We start from the raw sequence: 21,215 nt of genomic DNA, 5'->3' as shown, positions 1-21,215 counted from the left end.
CATAACTTCTGGCGCCTGAAGGTCCCTTCGCTTGGTTCTGGGTCGTTCATCGCGGTGCCGGTTACAGCTAGTCCTTCAGTTCCACGATCCCGAATCACGGGGTATCATGCCCGCGGTGCTGGGGTTCGAAGGCAGCGCCAACAAGATTGGCGTGGGCGTGGTCCGCGACGGCACGGTGCTGGCGAACCCGCGGCGCACATACGTCACGGCCCCGGGCACCGGTGAGTGGCTGCTGCCGCGCTTGCAGACTCCTTGTCGCATTTATTTCTGTCAAGGGTTCTTTGCTGATTTCCCATACTGTTGCTTCGTCAGCGTTCCTGTTGGTATTACTGCCTTGTGACCCTACTCCAGACTCCCTTAAAAAAAAAAGGAAAGAAAAAAGACCCTGATTTCGCGTTTGGTTGGTAACTTTTTGACTAGAACAGTCAGACACGTGGGCTTAGGACACGTGTGTTTGTCAAGGATTTTTTGTTGTTTTTTTATTTTGTTTTGTTTTGTTTTGTTTTTTAAAATACATAATTTGAGACGGTCTCACTGACCTGGAACTTGCTTTGTAAAGACTATAGCTCTTGAGTGCTGGAATTAAAGACGTGAGCCACTCCTCCCTATTGCATTCGTTTTATTGAGCACCTTTTATGAGCTGAGCTTTTAAAAATAAGTGTACCGAGGCTGTACACTGTACATGCACATAGAGACTGTTTTACACTAGAGCGAGATAAATATAAAAGTAGTCTACAATGAGGAAAGGGGAGAGCCGGACAGATATCAGGAGTTACTGTATTTTCGATCTGTTTTAGGTGTCTGTCTTTCAGTCCTTTTAGAATGGAAATGAATATCCGTGGGTTTGGACAACTATGTGAATGCACCAGGTACTGCACAACTCCCAGTTAACATATTTACAAGTTACATGTTGCCTACCCTCTCCCAAAGCTTGCACACATACATACAAGCTGCATTTATATCTGAAGACTCCCTAAGCAAGTGAGATGTTTCAGGTTATGTAGTAGAAATGTATGTGTGTTCAGGACTCACTCTTCTAGGCTCTTAGGCACAGAGGCTGAGATACTTGAGGTGAAAGGGAAGCTACTGACAGTTGTAGTGCTGTCATTATGTTAAGTCCAACAGTCACTTTTCCTAGGGCTCTCTGTACAGGGGAAGTGACCAAAGAGTGGGAGGTCTGGATAACTTGGATTGCTCCTGAGTGTTGTGTGTGGATGTCCGCAGCGTCTCTGAAACCCCAGTAGCCTGTGTAGAAGTTGGAAAGCTAGCTGAGTGTGTGGTGACGTCTGTCATCCTAGCGCTTGGGAGGCTGTGACAGGGTCTGTGTTTTAAGGCGGTCCGGGGTTATGTGTAACCTTGTCTTAAAAGTAGAGGCTTGAAAAGAGGGTATCTTAAGACGTAGGCGAGAAAAGGATTTTTTTTCCCTACATCGTTAAAACATGTCCGTGTTGGTTTTTACTTCTAATTGGGCAGTGCAAAAATAATTGCAGGTTTTGCATTGTCAAAATTCATAGTTTGATACTAGAATGCATTTATAATCGTTCATTTTCTGCCTCGCCCTCCCTCCCTGCCTGCCTGCCTGCCTGCCTGCCTGCCGGCCTACCTGCCTACCTGCCTTTGCCTCCCAAATGCTGGGGCTACAGGCGTGTCTTAATGTGCACATATCACATTGGGGTTTGGATGAGCTTTATTTTTATTTATTTTTGGTCTATGACACTTCTTGCTGTTTATGTCTATCTATCTTATACTATGGAAATTATGTTAGACAGAAATAAAACTAAAGCCAGGTGTGGGAGCTTAAACCTGTAATTCGAGTACTCCAGGAGGCAGAGGCTGGCAAATCTCTTGAGTTTGGGGCCAGCCTGGTCTAGCAAATTCCAAGCCAGCCATGGGTACACCGTAAGACCCTGTCTCAAAATAAATAACAAAAATGGAATCAAGGAACGACTGAGTTTAGAATGGGAGGTAAAGCAGTGGAGATGACTTGGAATCCTAGCAATCCTAACATTCGGTCCCTGGAACTGCTTACTAACAGTGCCTTGGTGGTTTAGGACCTTGCAAGGAGACTAACAAGAGCACTGAAATGGTTGGCTATCAGAAGTTGGCTTTGACCTGTTTACTGAGAACAGCTGTGGAAGCTGATCTTACAGCTAAAGAAATATATACCAAAGCGCTCAACGTGGACCAATCAGTGATCATTTGAATATTTGAAAAGTTAAAACAACACAAAACAAAACCTTAGTAGGTTGATACCTCATAAACAGACTGAAAATCCAACAGCCGTTGTTTTCGGCTCTCATGTATGAACCATTTCTTGGGTTGTGATGACAAAAAGTGGATTGTAGGGGAAAACTAGTCATAGCCAGCTTAGTAGTTGAACTGAGAAGCCCCAAAGCCAAATTTTCACCAAAAATGGTCCGGGTCACTGGTGGTCTGCTGCTGGTCTGATCCACTACAGCTTTCTGAATCCCAGGGAAACCATTGCATCTGAGAAGGGTGCCCAGGGAAACCATTGCATCTGAGAAGGGTGCCCAGGGAAACCATTGCATCTGAGAAGGGTGCCCAGGGAAACCATTGCATCTGAGAAGGGTGCCCAGGGAAACCATTGCTTCTGAGAAGGGTGCCCAGGGAAACCATTGCTTCTGAGAAGGGTGCCCAGGGAAACCATTGCATCTGAGAAGGGTACCCAGGGAAACCATTGCATCTGAGAAGGGTGCCCAGGGAAACCATTGAATTTGAGAAGGGTGCCCAGGGAAACCATTGCTTCTGAGAAGGGTGCCCAGGGAAACCATTGCTTCTGAGAAGGGTGCCCAGGGAAACCATTGCTTCTGAGAAGGGCACTCAGCAGATCATTGAGATGCACCAAACTATAGCTCCAGCAGTCAGCATTGTTTAGCAGGAAGAGCCTGATTCAGAGCAATGCCTGACTGCCTGTGGCACAACCCATGCTTCAAAACCGAATGACCAAAGTGAAGCTTTGCTAAATCCACCACATTTACCCGACCTCTCATCAACTGACCACCGCTTTGTCACTACCCTGACAACTTTTCTTGGGGAAAACGTTTCCACAACTTGCAGTATGCAGAGAGTGCTTTCCAAGAGTTTGTTGAAACATGGGTTTGCTGCAGGAATAAATAAATTTTTTTTGTTTGAGACAGGGTCTTTGTACAAATCCCTGGCTGTCCTAGAACTCTGTAGACCAGCCTGGCCTTAGACTCATAGAGATCCACCTGCCTCTGCCTTGCTGGGATTAAAGGTTTGCACCACCACCGCCTAGCTGACTGGTTTGTTGCAAGATGTGTTAATAAAAATGGTTTGTGTTTTGATTAATAAAAATGTGTTGGAACCTAGTTACAGTGATTTAAAGTTCACAGCCCCATATCACACTTCCCTTTGCACCAACCTAATACCTGCCTTATGGTTCCGTAGGTTTCCTTCCAGGTGACACGGCCAGGCACCACCGAGCTGTCATCCTAGACCTACTGCAGGAGGCGCTAACAGAGGCAGGGTTAACCCCCAAGGACATCGATTGCATTGCTTACACCAAAGGTAAGGCTGGGGGAGTGGTCAGCAAGGGCGAATGTGGGTGGAGCTACCACCACCCCTGTTACACATTCTCAAATCTACTCTACACGTCTTTCCTAATTTCTAGGATTCTAACCACGTGTGTACCCTGTTAGGTCCTGGCATGGGAGCCCCACTGGCTTCCGTAGCTGTTGTTGCCCGCACTGTGGCCCAGTTGTGGAATAAGCCTTTGCTAGGCGTGAACCACTGCATAGGCCACATTGAAATGGGCCGCCTCATCACTGGAGCCGTCAACCCAACTGTCTTGTATGTCAGCGGAGGAAATACTCAGGTACTTAAGAGGACTCTTCATACTCCCTCTTAGTTCTAAGGTAGTCTACCTGAGTCACAGGAGCTGCAAGGACATTCCAGGCACGTTCGGACCTAAGACACTGTAGACAATACAATAATAGGTATGAAGTTGCAAGTTTTGGAGAAGAATTAGAATGTTAGAACTTTATACATACACCTAGAATCTTTCATTTAAAAAGAATGTGAATTTAACCCTTCAAGATAATATGCCTCTCTTTTTTTAATTTAAAAAAAAAACAAACTTTGTTTTACTTGTGTGGGTGTTTTGCCTGGATGTATGTAGGAGCACCAGGACGACAGAAGAGGGAATGAGATCCCTGGGAACTGGAGTTGTAGACAGTTGTGAGCCACCGTGTGGGTGCAGGGAATCGAACTCAGGTCCCTTGGAAGAGTAGCCAGTGCATTTAATTACTGGGCCCTCTCTCTAGCCTTATAAATATATTTTTCCCTTCGTTTATCCATCCCGCTCTCCTTTTCTAAAAGGCAGGGTCTCCAGATAACCCAGTCCCAAATTTGTGATTCTCCTTCCTCAGCCTAAGCAGCTGGGATCGAGAGCCTGCTGTGTGATGTGACTCAGTAGGGTAGGGTCTCAGTGCACTAGACAGCTTTCCCTGTACTGTTTTGATCTTCCAAACTCCTCCCAAGTGCTGGGATTACAGACCTGTACCACCGTGCCTGGCTCACCTTTTTCTACTTCTTACGGAATGTCTGTGTGCGTGCCTGCGTGCGTTCTGTTTCTTAGGCTGTATGTACTGCGGGACGCTTCAGGAATTTGAGTGCAGTCCTTGCCCAGGGGCCGTGCTCGTCCTCTGCATCATTACAGTTTTAGTGTGTGTGCTGCAAAGCAAGCACTGGTCTGTTGGTTCTTGGAAGAATTTTTTTTTAATTGTTTGGCAAGTCATACATGTATGTGATATCTTGATCATATCTGGGTTTATTTTGTGCATGTGAGATGTGGGTATGTGGGTACACACATGCCGTTGTGTATGTGCACATCAGGGGATAGACTTTCAGGGTCCACTTTATGGGTTGGGATCAAACTCAGGTCTCTAGGCTCATATGCAAGTGTTTTTGCCTACAGGGCCATTTTATCAGCTCCTGGTTTGGGGTTCTTGAGACAGGGTCTTGCTATGTGTGTAGGCTGCCCTTAGCCTTCACTGTGTAGCCCAACATGGCTGCCTGTCCAACCAGACCAGTGCTGGACTTACAGGTCTGAGCCACTAAAGACAGCTTCCCTTTCTTTCTTACTGCAATTCTAGTGGCCATGTTGGCTCTATGCTATTTTCTTCCACGGAGCTAAACACCCCTCTTCACAGGCTGAAAGTTTCATGGGCGGTCTCACTGTTCTTAGGTGATTTCCTACTCAGAACATCGTTACCGCATCTTTGGGGAAACTATTGATATTGCTGTGGGAAATTGTTTGGATCGTTTTGCCCGGGTGCTGAAGGTAGGCCATTAAGACTATAGAGTGTGTAAGATGTGGGTCTGGGAAGCAAAACGAAATGAAAGGCAAGAAGAAGTAAATATTGCATATCTAACGTTAGTCTTTGCCATTTATTTAACATAGGTAGAAATTAAGCGTTTATGTGTATGTGTCTATTACTTGTTACTAACATGTCTGTCCATGTGTGTGGTTTATAAAAATAGATACTGGTTGCTTGTCTTACATCGATTTGGGGAATAGATGTGAGAAGAGTGTGTTTTACATCGTACATTCATGGCTCTCTACCTAACTCTCCTCCCGCTGATAGATTTCCAATGACCCAAGTCCAGGCTACAACATTGAGCAGATGGCAAAGCGGTAAGAGGATGTGAAGTCGAGAGCACTGGCTGCCGAAGCTTTAGAGGCGTCTTTCCTTTATGCTAATGAGGTATGGGAGGGGTCCTGGGGGGTGAGCAGCCAGCCCACTCTGCGTTTAGTGCTTTACTCATTTCTGCACAGAGGCAAGAAGCTAGTGGAGCTGCCATACACCGTGAAGGGGATGGACGTCTCGTTCTCAGGGATCCTGTCCTTCATCGAGGTGAGTGGGAGCGTTAAGGAGACAGCACATCCCTGCTTTTGAAAATGCTGTGTCTGCCTTGCTCACCATTATTTCCTGCATAAGCATTCACTCATAGTAGGTGCTAAATAGATTCATTTAGCAGATACTGTATACCTTCTCTGTGTGCCGGGCACTATTCTAATAATGGGTTTGCAGTTCAGAATAAAACAGTCCCTCCCTAAACGGGAAAAAGGAGAAGCCAGTGTGGGAGGGCATCGCTCCTGTAATCTCGTTATAATGGACACAGCGATCCTTTCAAGGACAGGGAGTTTGTGTTTCTGAAAGCCTGATGTTGTCCTCACGTGTTGGATTGCTGCCCCTTCCATTGCAGGATGCAGCACAGCGAATGCTGGCCACGGGAGAGTGTACTCCTGAAGATCTGTGTTTCTCCTTACAGGTAGGAGAGTGAAAAGCTGGGGTGTAAAACTCATTCTAGTCTAGAGCTGAAGTCCCGTCGATGCTCCTCTGAGCTTCCCCCTTCCCTGTCCTCCACAGGAGACTGTGTTTGCAATGCTGGTGGAGATCACAGAGCGAGCCATGGCGCACTGTGGCTCCAAAGAAGCCCTCATCGTCGGGGGAGTTGGATGTACGTATCAGCGGGCAGGGCCTTCTTCCTGCTCCCGGTACTCCACATCACAGAGCTAATTTAGAGGACTGTCTGTTCATCTCTTTTCCTTTTCCCCACTCTGCTGGTAAACTGTCGTGGGAGCCCAGCTGGTGTGACAGCAAGATGGCTAAACCTACGTTCACTGTGTGTCCTCTCTTTGTAGGTAACGTACGGCTGCAGGAGATGATGGCAACAATGTGCCAGGAGCGGGGAGCCCAGCTCTTTGCAACAGATGAGAGGTGAGGTCAGCTTCTTTGTCTTGAGTTCTTTTCTTCCTGTTATTACCGCTTGTCTGTGTCTCAACCACAAGTTCTGTTCTCTCTTCTTTCCCAGGTTCTGCATTGACAATGGAGCCATGATAGCACAAGCTGGCTGGGAGATGTTTCAGGCTGGGCACAGGACCCCTCTCCAAGATTCTGGGATCACTCAGAGGTGAGCGGCATACTCTTTGAGAGAGTAGATAGTAGGTACAGGAGGTAGGCAGAAATCAACAGGTAAGAAAGCTGAAGAACAAGGGTAGAGGAGAACAGAAAGTATTGTGGGCGATGCTTATGGTGGTGTGCTCCTGTAATCCCAGCATGTGGGAGACCAAGGCAGAAGATCGTGATTTCGGTGTAAGCCTGGGCTACAGATGCTGTCTCAAAGAACAAATTGCTAAGGGACCGTCAGTCCTTCACAGAGTCTCCCCATTTCCACAGGTATAGGACAGATGAAGTAGAAGTGACGTGGAGGGACTAACACCATCTACAGGAAAAGAAGAGCTTTTCAGGAGAGTGTTGAACTTGGAGCGAGTCTTGGTGATGCCCTGGGCTCTCCTCTCCTCTGGCAAGGATACGGACTCCATATAAGGCTTAGGGTCCCTGTGGAAGCCCAACATGACTCAATAATAAAAATTGGTTTGTATGTTGATAATTGGGATGCTTTTCAGTCAGCGCTGGGTAACTGATGAGGGAGGGCAGTGGATAAGCCGGTGAGGTCGCAGTGGCACCGTGGGTGGTACTGCAGCTAGTTTTGATGGCTGCTCCTTAGAGAAAGACCTGGACGCTGTACTAACATTCCGTTAGCAATATATCCTAACTAATAGTATTTTAGTGTCATGCCCTGTGCTAACCACTATGCACTTAACAAACTGTTTACATTCATCGAGTGGACATCCAGGGCATTCCTCAGGAAGGACATTCCTGTAATTTATATAAGACTTCATTGATGTAATGCTGCACAGATACCTCGCTGGCCAATTTGGGGGAACCGAAAATTTACAGCGTCCCACAGTGCAAGCATCTGAACTACAGACAGTATGCCCTTTATCTTGTCTATGTTCACACACGTGTCCTAAACTACCAAGCTCCTCTTTTGCCCTCTGGTAGCCATGTGTCTTTTCCTTCTCTCTTTCTCTGTCGCGCTTGCTAGGCAAGCACTCTACCACTGAGCTAAATCCCCAACCCCAAGACTGCTTCTCTTAATACCTAGTGGTGAGCCTTTCACATTCCTCGTCCCCTGGGCCGGGAGGTGGTGCACGCGCCCTCTTTTCCTCATCTCTTTGTTTTTTCTTCCTTTTCCTCCCCTATCTCTTTTTTGCGACAGAGACTCTCTGTGTAGTCCTTCCTGGCTGGCCTGGAGTTTGCTGTGGAGACTTGGCTTGCCTCAGACTCAGAGAGATCCGCCTCTGCTTCTGCCTCCTGAGCGCGTACCACATACCCCGCCTTTTCCGTTTCTTAGTCACTAATGTCCTTTGCAGCACAGCGTTCTGTATCTCAGTGTCATCACATCCCTCTGCCAGGGCCTTGCTATTCAGGTTATTCAAGGTTATTCACTGTAGTGTGCCAGACTCCTGCACCAGGACCTGCTACCCTTAGAACCTCCCCTCCTTGCTACTGCTTTCCTTCCTCACTTAGATGCAAACAAGCGCTTTGTTGCAGATGCTTCGTCTCCCATGAATAATAATTAAAAACAAAACAGAAACCAGAATGTCCTCAAGTTCAGGCTGGCCTTGAACCAACTAGCAGAGGGCCTGACCGGCCTCCACTTGCCTTGGATTAGAGGTACACCTCACCAAACCCAGTTTACACTGTGTAAGAGACTGAACTCACAGGACCACCTGAGCTGCACCCCTAGCCCCCATTCTACTTCTGTCATACACACATACCACCTACTTTATACCTAGATCGGCAAGTTAGAGGGAGGGAGGGGGAGGGGGAGAGTGTGAGTGCTCAGGGGGAATAGCATGTCAAAGCCTACCCCCATTGACACACCTCCTCCCATATGGCCACACCTTCCAATCTTTCCCAAATAGTTTCCACCAACTAGATAGGAAGCACTCAAATATATAAGCTGGTGGAGCCATTCTCATTTAAATCACACCTTGGTTCTTTAAAATAAAAGCAAGGAGAACAAACACATTTATCAGGTTCCCAGCACCATACTGAATACCTCATATCCTTTCTACTCAGATGCTCTGATTTTGTCCTAGGAAGACAGAGTGAAGATGCTACCAAAGAGAGGCCAAGGAGGCCTGAGAGATGGCTGGGCGACTAAAGGTGCTGGCAGGGGACTCACTGATTCCCAGCACCCAGGCGGCAGCTCACAGTTGTCTGTAACTTCAGTTCCACGGGATCTGCCTTCTGGCCTTGGGCACCAGGCACATATGTGGTGCACACATGAGGCAAAACACCCATAAACATGAAATAAAACTACACCTTAAAAAGTGAAGCCAAGGATGCTAGAACATACCCTACAATTAATAAAGCCCCACAAATGACGTCTTTGGTATCACAGTGGAAAGCTGCTCCAGGTACGGCTCGTATTCCTCCCCACAGACGTGAAGTGGGCCTGGCCCTCTGGCAGGAAGTGTACGGTTTGCTCTGGTTTGATTTCTAGAACTCTGTGGAGCAGCCATACGCTGCTTGGCTTGGGCAGTTCTGAGCTACGCCCTCATCGCTAAGCAGCCACTGAGTGTAAGGTGAGAGGTTAGCTGCAGCTTAACAGCCCAGCTGAAGAGAGTTGCCTCCAGTTTCTGAATTCTCTGGTACTCTATCCTGTGGCTGAGAAGGGAGCTTAGGTTTGCTCGATACAAAGCCATACAGCAGTGATAGACACCTGGAATCCCGGTGCTCTGCAGGCGGAGACGGGAAGATGAGGATTTGAAGGTTTTCCTTAGGTATGTGGTGAGTTCAGGACTAGCCTGGGCTTCACGAGACCCTGTCTCAGAAAATGAAAATAACACTATCCCAGTAGGTTTGTTGTTACCATATCATTAATTACTTGGCCACAGATCTAATGGTGGGATTCTGGTTCTTTTTATAAGTCTGAAGCATTTGACACTGACTCCATTAGAATGTGTTGTCTGCTTTCTAGTTGACCTTGGCTCTGTCTCCTTTGCTGCTTCTCACTTCACAGGCTTAGCTTGGAATGAGTTGTCTCCTGCAGGCATGGGAGGTGATTGTGTCCTGTCTTAAACCGTGAAGTTCATTAGGATACAGGTGGCTCCAGTTTTATAACTTCCATCCCAAATGCCAGGCTGCCCCTTGGCATCTCTGTCTGGGTACTCACCCAGCACTTTGTCTTAGGGTTTTTACTGCTGTGATAAGACACCGTGACCAAAATCAGCTTGGGAAAGAAAAGGTTTATTTCATTTTATAGTCTGTGGGGCATTGTGTAAGACAGTCAGTGCAGGCAGACACTGGAGCTGGGCCCTCCCACACCAATCATCATTGGAGAAAATGCACTACAGACCTCTCACAGGCCAGTCTGGTGTGGACATTTTTCCCAGTTGAGGTTCCCCCCTTCCCACACTCAAACTTGAGTTAAGTTGATATAAAACTGGTCAGCACACACTTTAAATTTAAGGTATCCAAAAGTGAACTTACGTTCCCCAACTTTCTCCTTCAGTTATTTCTTAGCTAAGTGATGACTACCCGCTCTGGTTCATGTCAAAACACAGACCTTGACATTCTTTTGAGTTCTATGAATAGGTGTGTATATCTTTCACCTCCAGTAGATCAGATCCACTTGGAATTTACTTTCAACATTTAACCACAACCTTTCCTTTTAAGCTGAACAAGTTAGTGGCTTACCTTTAGAATGCCCTAGTTCCTCCCTCTCCCCCTGCCTTCTTTTGTACTGTAGGCCTCTGGCCATAACCTCAGAGTTCTATGTCTAGCTCACTTTCTGCAGCTCCTCCAGCTGTTTGGGGCTGGGTACTCATAAACGTCATGAAGGTCATTGGGTCCATTTTTCCTGCTTGTCAATAGATGGGGGTTAGCATAGTCCAGTAATGGGAAAGGGGAGATGACAAGGAGTCATCTTGGGGGGCTGAGAAAAGAGTCCTGCCTGAAGGTTTCTCAACTGGGAGAAGGGCAGCGAATGTTTTGTAAAACTAAAGTGTCAATCCACCCCAACCACCGAGACCGAGTCTGCAGATCCAAGGAAATTCAGTCTCAGGATCAGAATGGGGGATCGAGAGGAGTCTGAGGGTTCAGGGCGTTTGAGCACAAGAGTAATGCAAGCAGATTACATCTCATTTTTATTACTAAGATGAGCCATAGGTGAGATGATTTTTTTTTTAGATTATTCTTTTCAAAGAGTCATTTATTTATTTTATTTATATGAGTGCATTGTTGGCTGTCTTCAGACACACCAGAAGAGGGCATCAGATCCCATTACAGATGGCTGTGAGCCACCATGTGGTTGCTGGGAATTGAACTCAGGACCTCTGGAAGAGCAGTCAGTGCCCTTAACCACTGAGCCATCTCTCCAGCCCATAGGGCAAGTGTTCTATTCATTAGCTATATCCTCAGCTTTTGTTGGTTTTCCAGGCCATACCTCTCCATTAGGCACTTTCCTTTCCCCAAACTATTCCGCTTTCATGCTCGGCAGTCTTTGATGTTCAGTTTCTACCTTCCTCACCTTATTCTTGGACTTCCGACTTTGACTCACTGTGGCCTTGGTATTATGTAGTCTCAATCAGTCTTGCTGCCATCCTTAAGAGGTGGACACACAACTGTAGGGAAAGGTATTGCTTTATGAGAGGAATGAAAAAGGCACAGGAGGGGGCTGGAGAGATAGCTCCCAGGTTAGGAGCACTGCCTGTTCTTCCAGAGGTCCTGAGTTCAAATCCCAGCAACCACATGGTGGCTCACAGCCATCTGTAGTGGGATCTGATGCCCTCTTCTGGTGTGTTAACAGCGACAGTTAACTCATATACATAAAATAAATAAATCTTTTAAAAAAAGTCACAGGAGGAAGAGGAAGGGCTAAGGGAGGAAGGGCATTCCCTCCCTTGGGATACTACTACTAAGAGCTGGAAGCAATGGGATTTATCCTAATTATCTTTCCTTTTTGTTCTAGTTCCTGACAACTTCTCTTCCCACCTCCCTGCCCCTCACAAATGAATCACCACATAGTCCTCCACATCAGATCCAGGCAACTGCCAATTTTGCTTATATCCCTGAACCAGAACATTGTGCTAGAGAAGGCCTGCACCTCAGACCTGAGCGGAGGGGCAGTGAAGGAGGAGGAGGGATGTACTACGTTTGACAGGCGGGTGACAAGAAGGGTTTCAGTTGGGCAATGCCTGCATGAGACTCAAAGCCCAGAATGAAGCTGAAGAAGAGACAGGTCTGTGTGGGCATGTGTTAGTCAGGGCTCTCTAGAGGAAAAGAATCGATAGAACTCACATAGAATAAAGGGGGTTATTAATCTGACTGACAGGATGTAGTCCAGGTACCCAGCCAGGGCTGTCTCACACAGAGGCTAGGAAGCTGGGAGTGGCTTGGTCAGTGTCTCAGCATTTCCAAACTGGTGCTGGAGGCCTGGAGGATTCCCAGAGAGCAGTTGGTCTTTTGTCTACACTGGAATCCTCGGGAAGTTGGTCCTAACACCAGTAAAGGAACGCCAGGGGTACAGGATAGATAAACTTGCCAGCCAGAGTGAGGGGAAGCAGGGAGAGAACAGTTGTAGAGTTGAGAAGAAACAGGCACAGGGGAAACGAGGAAGGGGACACTGAGCACCCAGCACAGGGGAAACTAGGAAGGGGACACTGAGCACCCAGCGGGGAGAGAAGCCATATGATGAACCCTCTAACCCTCCGTCTCAGCATCTTGACTGGCTCTGGCTCCTATGAAGGAAGTGGAAATGCAGGCCGGGACTGCTCCTTCTTCTCCTGACTGCTCCCTGCTTTGTGAATTCTCTGATATTAACAACTTCTTTGACACAGGCCCTGTTACGTAGCCTAGGCCGGCTTCAAATTCACAACCCTCCTATCTCAGCCTCTTGAGTGTTGGGGCTGCAGGCATGTGCCAGCGTCCTGGACTTTCTAACCGTGTTTAGCTTCTCTAGTCCACTTGCCAGCCCTAGTTGTTGACATCGCTTCTTCTCTTCCTCACTACATGCCCGCAGATCACGAGTTCTTGGCGCAGGTCCCTGGGAAATCCACCAGGGCTGGATGCTACATGGGGGCTGGAGGAGGGGCTACTGTGGCCTGTGGAAAGGACGTGTGGTGTGGAGACCAGTCATTTCTTTTGTACTTAATCAGGGGGTTTTAGAGACAAGGTCGGAGAAGTATAATTGAGAGGAAGCCTAAGGGTTCTTAGCACTGGGGCTGTTACTTTAAAAATAGCTGTCAAATAATATTTAGAATATAGTCTTTGTGAATCAGGTGAATTGTTTTATCCCATCCTATTTCAGTTTCTTTACGATTATTTTCATATCCAGTCCAGTTTTCCAACAAGCTAGTGTTAAATCCCAGTAGACACTAGTTCTCCCATTGGGTTTCATACGCAGAGGTGCATTGTGACCATAGTGAGGATTCAAGAGTCGGTGACAACAGCCCTCATATTCAGCTCTGGGGAAGTGATCTGCACAGGAGCCAAAAGGTATGGAACAAAGTTTCCACAGTATCCTACAGGCAGCTCACTGTGAGAAAAGGAGCATTTGTGTGGAAGCTTACAGGAGGAGCAGCATACTGTTCTTTGGCAGACTTCACACAATACAGAACTATATCCCACACATTACAGTCCCCAGGGTTAGGGGAAAGGATTAGGATCTAGTCCCCGGGGCCATCAAGGAACTTAACTGGACTATTAGAACTTGTTTTTAAACGTCATTAAAACAACAGCAAGCGTCCGCAGTCAAGACAAGATGCCACAAACCTAGGGGCATTGTTGTGGGCTTTCCTCATTGCAGATAAGAGGGTAGAGCAATCTAAACGGGACATTTCTGGATTCGCTCAGGAGGCTTCTCTGAAAAGATTCCTCTTTCCTGGATCTGCAGAGGAAGCCCTGGGCTGATGTTTGCTCTTTCACCATAGAGCTGCTGGGAGAGCTGCTGGGAGAGCTGCTGGGAGAGCTGCTGGGAGAGCTGCTGGGAGAGCTAGTGCTCTCCTTGTGTTAGAGGGAGAGCAAGCCCCAGTTTCTCCTCACTTGCAGAGGCACAAGTTACCCATTTCTTCCTGTGAACATGACTGCCAATGTGCTTATTTACGTCTGCTAAACCGTCAGCGAAGCTTACATTGTCTAAATTTATATTTTCTTGATACATTAGTGACATTAAACACTTCTCCATAACATATAAAATGTATGTCTTTGCCCATATTGTAGAGCTATTTCTCTTTTGTTAAAAGTTTTTTGTATCTTATCTTTCAACTTTATGCTGTAAATATTTCCCAAGATTACTATTTATAATTTTTTAAACGAGTTTTCTTCTTAAATGCAATATAAAACTATTTCTACACAGTAAGCTGAGGAAATGATTCCCGTTATTTTTGAGTGTTTGGGATTTTCTTAGAAGGCATTCCTCTCTAGCACATGTTATAACCTCCAAGTTGTTTAGTCTTTTTCAAGTTTTATCTTTTATTAGGAGAAAAGATACTGGCTTTTAGATTTATCTGAGCATGCTCTGTGTAAAGGCAGTGTCCTATGCCTCTGCTGCCCAGGGGTAGCTACTGGTCACTGTGGCCATCAAGAATTGGAAATATTTAAATTGGATAAAATAGCCCTGGCATTTTAATTCAGTTTAAGGTAAGTTGTTTTTTTGTTTGTTTGTTTGTTTGTTTTGTTGTTGTTGTTGTTTTCCTTCAAACTTACCCAGTCAGTCCAAATGACACTTACTGAAGACTCTGTTCTGGCCCCATGCTCTTGACTTTTCACACTGACTTCTTTGTAGGAATCTAAATGAAACTTGGGGCCTTCTATTCTATGGTTTATGGATCACCGGTCTCCGAAACCTTCATTTAAATAAACATAGGACAACTGTGCAAGATCTATCAGCAATGTATATTTCAGCGTTGTTTAAGATTGGCAAAACCGTATTAAATATCTAGTAAGGGGGTATTGATTTAAACCCCACAGTGAAATTGTACTAGGTATATATACACAGTAAGCTGGAAGCCATGTCATGACGTGGTTGGCTGGGGAGTAGACAACTTTGTAGGCTGTGTCATATCACATGTATTCATGAGCATTATCTTCCCATCATTGGGCTTCTCATGGCACAGTGCTTTGGGATATGCACAAGCACAGCAGTGAAAGCAGGTTTCTTCTCACATGACTAGAAGTAGCCTCCGGTGTTCTCCAGCAGCCACCGCTCTGTTATCTTCTGTTACTGTGCTAATTGTGTTGTATTTTTGTTTGGTTGGGTTTTTTGTTGTTGTTATTGTTGTTGTTTTGTTTTGCCTTGTTTTTGAAACAGTGTCTACTATATAGCTCAACGTGTTAGCATTTTGTCTAAGCTCCACCCCACAGTTACCTGGCAACAGCTGGGTGCGCCTGACTCACTATAAAAGGGGCTGCTTGCCCCCTCTGCTCTCTCTTGCTCTTCCCTTTTTGCTCTGGCTCTGTCCCCTCCCCCCTTCACCCCTATCTGGTCTCCCCCCTCCCTCTCTCTGTGCGGTTCTCTGCCTCTACTCCCCTCTCAGCTCCCCTCCCCATGCCCTGAATAAACTATTCTATGCTATACCTTCATATGGTTGGTCCCTCAGGGGGAAGGGATGCCTCAGCATGGGCCTGCCCCCCCTTCTCCTATACCTTACCACACATACACCAAAACATATCGCCCCACTCCTTATCTTTTTATAAACACAACACAGAGTGCACTTTAATTTATTGCAAAGTGACTCTGTGAATAACCACGTTTATGAAATGAAAATATCTTGCTCAAAATGACTCCTGCGTTATTTAAAAAATACAGAACAAGTAAACTTATTTCAGATTTTTGAAACATTTCAGGCCTTGCTAGACTGAGGTATTAAGTTAATGCATTATTTTTAAATATGTGATATACTTAATGTGTTCTCTGAAGACATAAAATAATACACAATAAAATATATAGATATTTTAAGTGGATGTATAACTGTGTATTATTGGTAATATCACAGTCATAGAAAGTCATATCTAATTTTATTGGCTGTTAAAGTATAGAAAAAGGTCCTGACCCTTTGGTAACAGATACTATGACAGTCACCTTGAGAAAGCCAATGAAATATCCCAAACCTGAAACTCCTTTGTTTGAAATGGCCATGTAAAAGTGTCCTCCAGCAGAGTCCAGCATATTCCTTATTATGGGAATAGTGTTGTGTTTTGTTAATTGCCTTGTTTAGGAAAGAGGGTCTGTTATGCATACCAAAGTGCACTTTGACTTACTACATTTTAAAATCTTAAACTTCCAGTTACCATTCAGGTTTAGGGAAAGTCATTGGAAAATGATGTGGGGGAAATTTGGGCCTCTTGGTTACTTTTCTAATCCTACCTGATTGCATTTAAACAGACCCCAGAGAAGGGGCCAAGAGTTCAGACCTAAGATCTAGCCAGGTTGTAGTCACCAGCATTTGATGACAGCCACAGGAAAGTTGACAGGCAACTGGCTCCTGTAACCCAGGCTCTAGGTGCTACATGGCTACTGACCCTGTGCTTTCTAAGGCAGACTTCAGTCCCTAGGTAGAGTAAAAGGAAAACAGTTGGTATCCAGGAGGCAGCTCTGAGTGCTGGGAGTGTGACTTGTGGAAGAAAGAGGTCAGAGCTTTCATTGGAGGACACCCTTGATGAAGCCATGCTTGAGAACCATTGGTCCAACTGGACCTGCAGCCTCACTTCTGTTCCCTTCTATGGTTTACAGGTATATCAAAATATCTGATGTAAACCTCCTCTTTCTGAAGAAACTTCAGAGGAAATCCATTTAACGTGGTGGGGGTGATCGGCTGGGAGAAGACAGGGGAAACTGGTCGGGTATAGTATATGAGAGAAATTTTTAAAAGACTTTAAAAAATGTACAACTGGGGTTGGGGGTTTAGCTCAGTGGTAGAGCGCTTGCCTAGCAAGCGCAAGGCCCTGGGTTCGGTCCCCAACTCCGAGAAAAAAAAAAGAAAAAGAAAAAAATGTACAACTTTAATCTGCAACCTTCAGCTTGTTTTCCACTGTGGTGTGATGTTAGGCTGCTATGGATGTTTTTGCTCAATCCTTCAGGGGTTATGGAGTAATTCTATCCACCAACCAGGACAAAATCAAGTAGAGGTTAAGGGATTTTTTCCCCCAAATTCCACAGCTATTAAAAAGGAAGATGAGCGAAATGTCAAGCTAGTTCCCAGGTCCAACTCTCTTCCCACCTTGGTTCCTGCAGGTTTTGCCAAACATAAAAGTGTCCTTAGTAAATCAAATGAATTTTCTTGTTCTGTTCCTAGGCCTTGAACTGGGAATGCTGGGGGCACCCTATTACTGATTCTTTGAATTGCCCACTACTGTTCCTTCCACTACTTGGCTCCTCAAGAGGACCCTGGGCCCCAGCGTCCCAACTCAGTCAGTTTCCAGGCACCATCCCCGCCTCCATCCTCCTCCCCTACCTCCGCTTCCAACCTAGGCTTCCCCTCCCAGCTTCTGGTTTCTAAACTCCTGGGACAAGTGCGCCAGGGCCCTGGCCTCTGGCCTCTGAACCCCGCCCCCGGCCTCTGAACCCCGCCCCTGGCCTCTGGGCTCCGCCCCTCATCTCTGGGCCCCGGCCTCTGCTCTGCTCTACATCCAAGATGCCCCAGGAGGGAAACAAGACCCCACGTGACTCACCCTTCGGGCAGATCTGTATGGCGCTTCCCACTCGGAAGGGATTCTGGGCTGCCGAAGCTTCTAGCTTTGGGTAGCTGCTGGTTGCGCCGTGTCTGTCAAACGACACTGAGGGGCTGCGCTGCATGTGGCGATGGAGCAGTGTCCTTTATATACCATTGGGCTGTGCCAGGTACATCCACAGCGGTCTATTTCAATGGCCACCTCAGACCTATAGTCTGTGCTTTTCTGTCTAGTGCGTGGACAGCCTCGTCTAGACACTGAAGCCGGGCAGAGTAGAAGAGTGTAGCTCCTCTGCGCAGCCATTTTGTTGCCAGTGGGAGGGGCAGAGAAGGGCTAGTGAACCGAGAGGTCGCTGTTCCCCACCAACTCTCAGGGAGGAATTTCTCCACGGTCCTCTTGGGTACTAGGGAGAAGGAAATAGTCCTGGAGAAGTCTCTGCTGCTGTGTAGAGGAGCCCTAGTCTCCTTCAGAAGCTTAGTTTAACTTTTCCCCGTCTTCAGACGTACATAACTTTTTGCAGGAGGGATCCGCAGATAACTAAATTGGTTAGAGGTGATTGAGACCTGGTTGTCTCTCACGGGTGGACTTTGTCAGCTAGCTAGCTCTGTGTGAACGAGAACTAGGAGGTTGTCTTCCTTCTGTAACACCAAAGATGACTTCGTGTCACTGGGGATTCCGGACTGTGTTTTGAGTTGCAAGCCCTTAGTTGAAAAAATTAAGTTTGGGAAAATATTTAGCCTTTATTTTGAAATCTCAACGGAGAGCCTCAGCCCTTATTTTAAGATAATTAAGTGAATGCTTAAGCTGAGGGGCCTGTGTCTTCTAACTCTTGTCTCCACAGTGCAGTTTCAGTGATGATAAGGTAATGTTTTTAGCAGTAAGGTTGAAGCATTTATTCTTTTACAACAAACAAATAAGTTACTATTCCCAGTTGACTACTAAGGAGATTTATTTGTACATGCACTAAGGGCCTTTTTCCATGGCACAGAATTGAAACCCCAGACATTTTGGACCCATACACCCATGCATGTAACTACTAAAATATACAATATATAGATTTGGAAGTTATCACATAATCTGTATTTTACGTATGTATATAAATTATTTCTGTAAAATAGTTCTCTATATTTTATACATAAAATTATTGAACTTTGTAATACCATTTAGACAGGAAAAGCACATTACATTTTATAGTGTTTCGCAATAATTGCTAGCTATACTCATTATTCATTTTATTAGTTATTATTCATAATTATGTTAGCCATTAGTCACTAAGTTATTATTCTATTAAAAGATTTTACTAGGGGGCTAGAAAGATGGTTCAGTGATTAATAGCACTTACTGCTCTTGCAGAAAGCCTAGGTTCAGTGTCCAGAAACCACATGCTGCAGTTCACAGCCACCACCTGTAACTCCAGTTCCGTGGACCCTCGTGTGCTCTTCCGGCCTCCTCAAGTGTTTCATGCATGCGGTTACCATATAGACAAGAAGGCACACACTTATAAGCATTTTAAAAGGATTTTGTCAGCTTTTTTTTTAAAGATTTATTTATTATATATGAGTATACTATAGCTGTCTTCAGACACACCAGAAGAGGGCATCAGATTCCATTACAGATGGTTGTGAGCCACCATGTGGTTGCTGGGAATTGAACTCAGGACCTCTGGAAGAGCAGACAGTGCTCTTAACCACTGAGCCATCTCTCCAGCTCCAGCTATTTCTTCCTTTTCTCCCCCCCCCCCCCCAAGCTGGGGACCGAACCCAGGGCCTTGCGCTTACTAGGCAAGCGCTCTACCACTGAGCTAAATTCCCAACCTCCCAGCTATTTCTTATATGGCTTTTTCCCTCTACTAGCAGAGAATGTTACAAGTCTCAGACCACATCTAATTTAACAGTTTGTCACCAGCTCAGGGCCTGAGGAAAGGGTTTGATTAACAGAACAAGCGCCCGTGGTTCATTTGGCTTCGCTGTGGACTTAATCTTTTTTTTTTTTCTTTTTTTTCCGGAGCTGGGGACCGAACCCAGGGCCTTGCGCTTGCTAGGCAAGCGCTCTACCACTGAGCTAAATCCCCAACCCCGTGGACTTAATCTTAATGAGGCGTGACTAAGTAAATACCTGGAGTCTCCATGAAGTCAAAGGTGCAGTGTCTGAGTCCGGAGGAATGAAGATCCGCTGGTGGACAGACAGTGCAAACAAATGCTTCTGACCTAGAAGGCCCAGTGCCTGGAGGGAGATGCAGGTGGGGTCCAAGGCCGTCTTCTTTTAGCCTCCTTCCCTATCTTACTCTTCCTCAGAGATCTGGGTCCAAACCTCAAGCATGAGCCTTGCAGGAACCTCATATACTGTGAGCAACCAGCCACCAGCCACCAGCTAGACTGGATTCTCTTCTTGTCCAAGTCTTCCTGTCCCCGAAGCTCTGGCAGAGTGGCCATCCAGAAACAGTTCCTGGTAACTGCTCTCCTTGAGCTCTCTGAATCCTGATCCACCCACCGAACAGGCCTGCCATAGCAAGACAACCCTCCTGCAGCTGGGGGTTGGGGATGAGGGAGTGGGGGAGGGGGCTGGGTTGGGGGGCTGAGGTCTGACTGCGGAGATAGGGCGTCCTCTGCTGTTAGGTGGATACCTCAGTGACCTGCCTCACTGCGAGGGGGCAGTTTCGGCCAAGCCTAACAACCTGACTGTGATCCCTGGGACTCTCGAGGTAGAAGGAGAGGACAGATTCCTGCAAGTTGTTCTCTGACCTACTTGTGTAAGCCATGGCGTGTGCGTGCCCCTCTCCCCATGCAATAAATGCGTTTATTTTTTTAAGAACAGAAACTTCATTTTAAAAAGTTAGATCATGGGTCTCGTGAGACTGCTTAGTGGTTAAGAGCATTTTCTGCTCTCTCAGAGGAACTGGGTTTGGTTTCCAGCACCCACACAGTAGCTCACGACCACGCTTGGTTCCTCTTTAGGGGACCTGATGTCTTCTGACACCAGGCATGTACATAGTAGACGTGCATTTATGCAAGCAAAAATACTTATACACATAAATAAATCTAAAACTTTCAACTGGGAAGGATAGACTAGAATCCGTGTCTGATAACTTACTGGTTGATTTTTTAAGATTTTAAAAATTCTGTGTATACTATATGGGACTATGTACACATGTGTATGGGTGCCTGTGGAGGCCAGAGGGAACCCCTGGAGCTGGAGTCAGAGGAGACTGTAAACAGTCAGACATAGACGTGGCAAACTGAACTTGAGTTCTCTGCGAGAGCTGTGAGCACTCTTAACTGCTGAGCCATTTCTAGTCCCTAATCTGGAGTTCTAGGGTCTCATTCTGTAGCCCAGGCTGGTGTCAAAGTCACTGTGTAGCTCAGGCTTGCCTTAACTATGTCGCTCCTTCTGCCTCAGCCTCCTGAGTGCTGCCATTCTGAGCCAGAGTAGGTCAGTGCCTCCTGGCTGTGCCCTCCCTGCTAATACTCTTCGTGACTTTATTTTTCCATGGACTTCCATGACTGAGAATCTGTGGTAGAAATACATTGAGATTTGAGTTGGAAATCTGTCTCTTGGGGGAGGATTTGTGTTTGCTTTGTAGATGCTCCGTGCCCTTAGCAGTCAGTAATAGCAGGCAGTGTCTGTCGGGAGGTTTTCAGAACATGT

The 21,215-nt window shown here is 46.3% G+C and overlaps 1 protein-coding gene and 1 non-coding gene across 5 annotated transcripts; one reads left to right on the top strand and one right to left on the bottom strand.

The window, feature by feature from the left end:
* The first annotated feature begins 17 nt into the window (after positions 1 to 17).
* Osgep (O-sialoglycoprotein endopeptidase) lies at positions 18 to 7,437 on the top strand. 4 transcript variants are annotated; one of them, XM_063274101.1, is made up of 12 exons: positions 87 to 221; positions 798 to 869; positions 3,430 to 3,549; positions 3,653 to 3,856; positions 5,228 to 5,323; positions 5,628 to 5,677; positions 5,819 to 5,897; positions 6,250 to 6,315; positions 6,414 to 6,504; positions 6,689 to 6,764; positions 6,859 to 6,957; positions 7,224 to 7,437. In XM_063274101.1, the coding sequence occupies exons 4-12, from the start codon at positions 3,689 to 3,691 to the stop codon at positions 7,261 to 7,263; spliced, it is 765 nt and encodes a 254-aa protein (XP_063130171.1). In that variant the 5' UTR covers positions 87 to 221; positions 798 to 869; positions 3,430 to 3,549; positions 3,653 to 3,688; the 3' UTR covers positions 7,264 to 7,437. The 4 variants fall into 4 exon arrangements, 3 of the variants coding, with proteins under 3 accessions (NP_001093980.1, XP_063130171.1, XP_038949034.1); XM_039093106.2 differs by having other exon boundaries at positions 94 to 221; positions 3,681 to 3,856; NM_001100510.1 differs by lacking the exon at positions 798 to 869 and having other exon boundaries at positions 18 to 221; positions 3,681 to 3,856.
* Positions 4,625 to 4,728, bottom strand: LOC120097204 (U6 spliceosomal RNA). The gene has a single exon (XR_005494441.1). It is a non-coding gene; the product is annotated as a U6 spliceosomal RNA (small nuclear RNA).
* Positions 7,438 to 21,215: the final 13,778 nt, after the last annotated feature.

The sequence above is a fragment of the Rattus norvegicus genome, chromosome 15 (assembly GCF_036323735.1).
Source record: "Rattus norvegicus strain BN/NHsdMcwi chromosome 15, GRCr8, whole genome shotgun sequence".
NCBI lineage: Eukaryota > Metazoa > Chordata > Mammalia > Rodentia > Muridae > Rattus > Rattus norvegicus.
Note: the sequence above shows the minus strand (reverse complement) of the source record. Positions and strands in the feature narration are given on the sequence as shown.